Genomic DNA, 4375 nt, shown 5'->3' with positions numbered 1-4375 from the left:
GAAAAACTTTCAAAATACAAAGACCTGGAAATAGAGATAACTCGAATGTGGAATCTAAAAACAGAAACAATTCCTATCATAGTAGGTGCCTTAGGTATAATAAAAAAATATTCAGACAAATACATAACAAAAACACCAGGACTTACAAATATATATAACATACAGAAAATTGCACTACTGGGTACTGCACACATTCTACGCAAAACACTTTCAATACAGTAAACATAAGAGCACCACAGCAAACCACAGCACATACCCAAGGCGCACAGAGCTGCGCTCGGTAGTGAAGTGAAAGCACGTTATAAAAATAAAACTACTGAATAATAATAATAATAATAATAATAATAATTTCTACTCTAAGCACAAGACCTTGAAAATTTTTTGGAGGAAGGGGGCCAGTGAAACTGGTACTTATTTTATTGACCGCAAAAGGATGAAAGGCAAAGTCGACCTAGGCAGAATATGAATTTTTCAGGGACCCTTACAATACTATTGTGGATCCTCGATTTACTATTTTGTTGCAGGAACCCTTAAAAATCTATGGACCTTCAGTGGTTATATGAACCTTAATTGAGAACCACTGATTTAGCCTATGCATGTGTTGACTACAATTTTTTCTCTATTTGAAATTTGGACATGTAACCTGGATAATGTAAGACTGGGCGCATTGTGTTTGAGAAATAGATGAGATAGTCATACATGGAATACCTTTGATCAAAGTTCTGTTAAATCAGAGCTTACCTGGGTTTAGAAAATAGTAACAATTTAATAGAAATCTGGGATATGTGTAGCAATGAATCTGCAGATATAATGGGTTGTTTCATAAGTCTGTTCAATTTGGGTTTCCTTGTGGGCTACACAACATCAAGAGCAACAATGAATACAGAAACAGTAGCAACAATGCAATAAGAACAACAACAACAACACATACTTACATCCATCAAAAGGTTCGAAACGGTTACCACAGTTGACATTTGGGATGTCATCACATTTTAATTGTACATCATTGAAAAGTTGAGGGAAAGGGCATTGACGGATTAAATCTGGTTTGTTTGAGCTGCAGTTGTAATACCAGTTGCAGTTGGCATTATATGGTATGAGCCCGTTATAATTTGAGCATGAAAAATCTGTAAAAGAAAAAAATTAGACAAATATATGTATGGGTGTATACATAGATAAACAGGGTGACCCAAAAGTAGGTTTACAATTATCACATAGGCACTTTAAATTTCTCTTAAAACATTGCATTTAAATTGTACCAGGAAGTTTCTGTTTCTGCTTCTATTCTATCTTACAATCATATTGTCTATGCACATCTTAAACAGACAATGTTTAATCTCTCAGATGCTCAAAATGTCCTCCTTCAACATTGCAACATTCTTCAAACCTCTTCAGAACACTCTGGCACTATGTACCAGTCGTGGACCGAAAGGTTTTAATTTCAGCTTATGCATAGGTGTCACAATGATGTTCTTGATATGGATAGTTCTAGAGAAGCACGTTGTGTGGGCTTCTTTGGACTGTTCACAAATGTCATAGCCAATAACATCTCATTTTGTTTTAGTCACAGAAGTCTTAAGGTGTCCAGATTTTGGTAAAAACAAAAACAATTACAAACTGAAAAGGGAGCTTGACAAAATTAACTAAATTAGCATAAAATAATGGTTTCATATTTTTTTGTAATTAAAATCTAAACCATTAATATATGAATGAGAAAGTGATAGCTGAATAACTGTAAACCTACTTTTGGGCCACTTTGTATACACAATACATATATATAGTTGTATGTATGTATGTATGTATGTATGTATGTATGCATGCATAATAGAAATAGAAGCAGAAACTTCCTGGTACAATAATGTACAAATGGGACCCGTGGAAATTCCACAGAATGAAAATGATTAAGAGAAACTGTTTAAGAAAGAAAGGATGATTTGTATTTTTATTTTCATTTTGCTAAGTATTTCACTTCCAATGATATATTTTAATTTCCTTCTACTATACACTTTATATTTCTCTCTTTCTCTCCACTTCTTCAACAAACTTTTTAACCATGTAATTCCCATCTTCATGTCTTTAACATTTCTCTCCTTCTCTTCACCTTTCACTTCCACTAACTCTCTCGCTTAGTATAACTGCCTCTCCTTCTTATTTAATCTCACCACCAGAACATTACCCTCTGTTAAATGTTGTATCCTAAACATATCTCCTCTTTACCTTTCCCTTCCCATCCTACAGCACGTTGTTAACACTTTTCTCTTACTGTCTTTTTCTCTCACTCTTTGCCTCTCCCTTCAACTAACCACATAACACATTTGCCTTATTATACCTCTTTCTCTACTTCTTCTTCACTTCCTTTTTCTCTACTCACACACGCACACACACTCTTACCCCACCTCTCACTCACTCTACCTCCACCTCTCTAACTAAGTAAAGTATAATGGGTGAATGAACAAGTAGATTATTATATAGTTATTTGTAAAAATTAATAAGAATTACGTTTTTGGTCCTTATTTTCTTCTTTAATGATTGGATGTTTACAAATCATATTGTACAACTTGTAAACATCTGATCATTGAAGTGGAAATCATTATCTTCAAGATCCCTTAACTGATGCAGCCAGTCTCTGAGGTACCACTCTAGGTACTGATTAGCTACCGTTCTGTGTTTTGTCATGCATAACAGGATCGTTGTATTGTGACCTGCCCAGTCCTTTGTTGCGAAAAGTTTTTTCCTAGGGTGGAGTTAGGAGTTCAGGAAGATTTACATGAGTGAGCTTTACTTACCCATAACTTTCCGAAAAACGAATATTTTTTATGATTATATCGGAATTTAATATGAAAACAAAATTGGTGGGCTTGCACACATACATAGTAACACACATCACAAAATAAAACTTGAAACTTTGAGATAAATTGTGAAGTCAGTATGTATGTGTGCGAGTCCACACATTTTTTTTTTTTTTTTTTCATTTCATATTAAACTCGGATACAGTCGTAATCTACACCATCTGAAAGGTATGTTTTAGAAAATTTCATTTAAAAAATACTCCTTTTTCTGAAAGTTATGAGGAAACAAAACTGACTTTTGTGAATTTTCAGAAACTCCCCCTCCCACCTTCAGAAAATTTTTTCCAAACAAATTCTGATGTAATCAGAATTTGCACCAACTGAGGCATAATTTGTAGAAAATTTCATTACAAAAAACAATGGCTTTTTCTGGGAGTTATAAAGAAACAAAATGTAGGTATATAGGTACGTCGCAAGGTAGGTATATCGTTGTAGGTATATCGTTGTAGGTATATAGTTGTAGGTATATAGGTACGTCGAAACAACAGAACGAGATCAATACAGATTAAAACGTTTTGGACTAAAGTCATGTACTGACTGTTTTTTTTGTTTTTTAAGATTAAAGGTCTTTATCAGCTATGGAAGCATAAAGTTTACGCTAAAGAGTTTCGAAGCCACGTTTTTAACCACCACGACTAACCAAGGCAACAATTACTCAACATGGTAGAAATCTCCTTCAATCTCACACTTCATCATCTCGAAACAAAAAATACACATTAGCTAATGTAATTCAAATGACTAGAAAAAGGAATGATAATGACTGAATGTTTTTGATCAGAAGTCTGCTCGAATAGGTCTGACCTGGGACACCAGTGAAATCAATGCTGATAATGATAAAAATCGACTTACTCTTCCTGACTGGTGTTTGCTGACAGTCGTTCAGAGATGAATTGATCTGAACACAGTCTGAACTACCTATAGACCATACATGATCAGATGGACACGCTGACGTTAAGATCGGTTGACCGAAAAAGCAGAAGTAAAACTTGTTACAGTTTTCGGAGTGTCTATCCCATTTTGTCGGTTCGTTTGAAGTACAAGGATAAATTGGATAGTTCATAAGATATGACGTTCGCACACACACGAGTAGAAGCAGAGAGCAGAGCAATAGATTACTGCTGCGATGAAGGTTTAAATACATGTTGCTGAGAGGCTATGTCTTCACATGAGAATTTTCAAGTGTCCTTTGAAATGAATAGAGGAAAGTCGAGAACGTGTAACCACTAGTAAAAAACGAATCGAATGCAGAGGTGTTAACTGAGGTGTTAACTGCAGAAATGAATACTTTAGAAATTACGATTATTCAAAGTGGTAGTGGCGGTATAAAGAAAAATGACTAACATACGTGCAGGAGTGGCTGTGTGGTAAGTAGCTTGCTTACCAACCACATGGTTCCGGGTTTGGCCTCACTGCGTGGCACCTTGGGCAAGTGTCTTCTACTATAGCCTCGGGCCGACCAAAGCTTTATGAGTGGATTTGGTAGACGGAAACTGAAAGAAGCCCGTCGTATATATGTATATATATAT

General features: G+C 35.2%; 1 protein-coding gene across 1 annotated transcript in view; it reads right to left on the bottom strand.

Moving 5' to 3' along the window:
• Positions 1–4162, bottom strand: part of LOC106870437 (uncharacterized) — a 6784-nt gene extending 2622 nt beyond the window's left edge. The window contains exons 1-2 of the mRNA XM_014916516.2: positions 3699–4162; positions 936–1127 (exon numbers count right to left, since the gene is read on the bottom strand). Coding sequence (XP_014772002.1) covers positions 936–1127; positions 3699–3990 — 484 coding nt within the window. The 5' untranslated portion in view covers positions 3991–4162. The remainder of the gene's footprint in view (positions 1–935; positions 1128–3698) is intronic.
• Between the last annotated feature and the right edge of the window lie 213 nt (positions 4163–4375).

Source organism: Octopus bimaculoides, chromosome 12, assembly GCF_001194135.2.
Source record: "Octopus bimaculoides isolate UCB-OBI-ISO-001 chromosome 12, ASM119413v2, whole genome shotgun sequence".
NCBI classification, from domain to species: Eukaryota; Metazoa; Mollusca; class Cephalopoda; order Octopoda; family Octopodidae; genus Octopus; species Octopus bimaculoides.
Note: the sequence above shows the minus strand (reverse complement) of the source record. Positions and strands in the feature narration are given on the sequence as shown.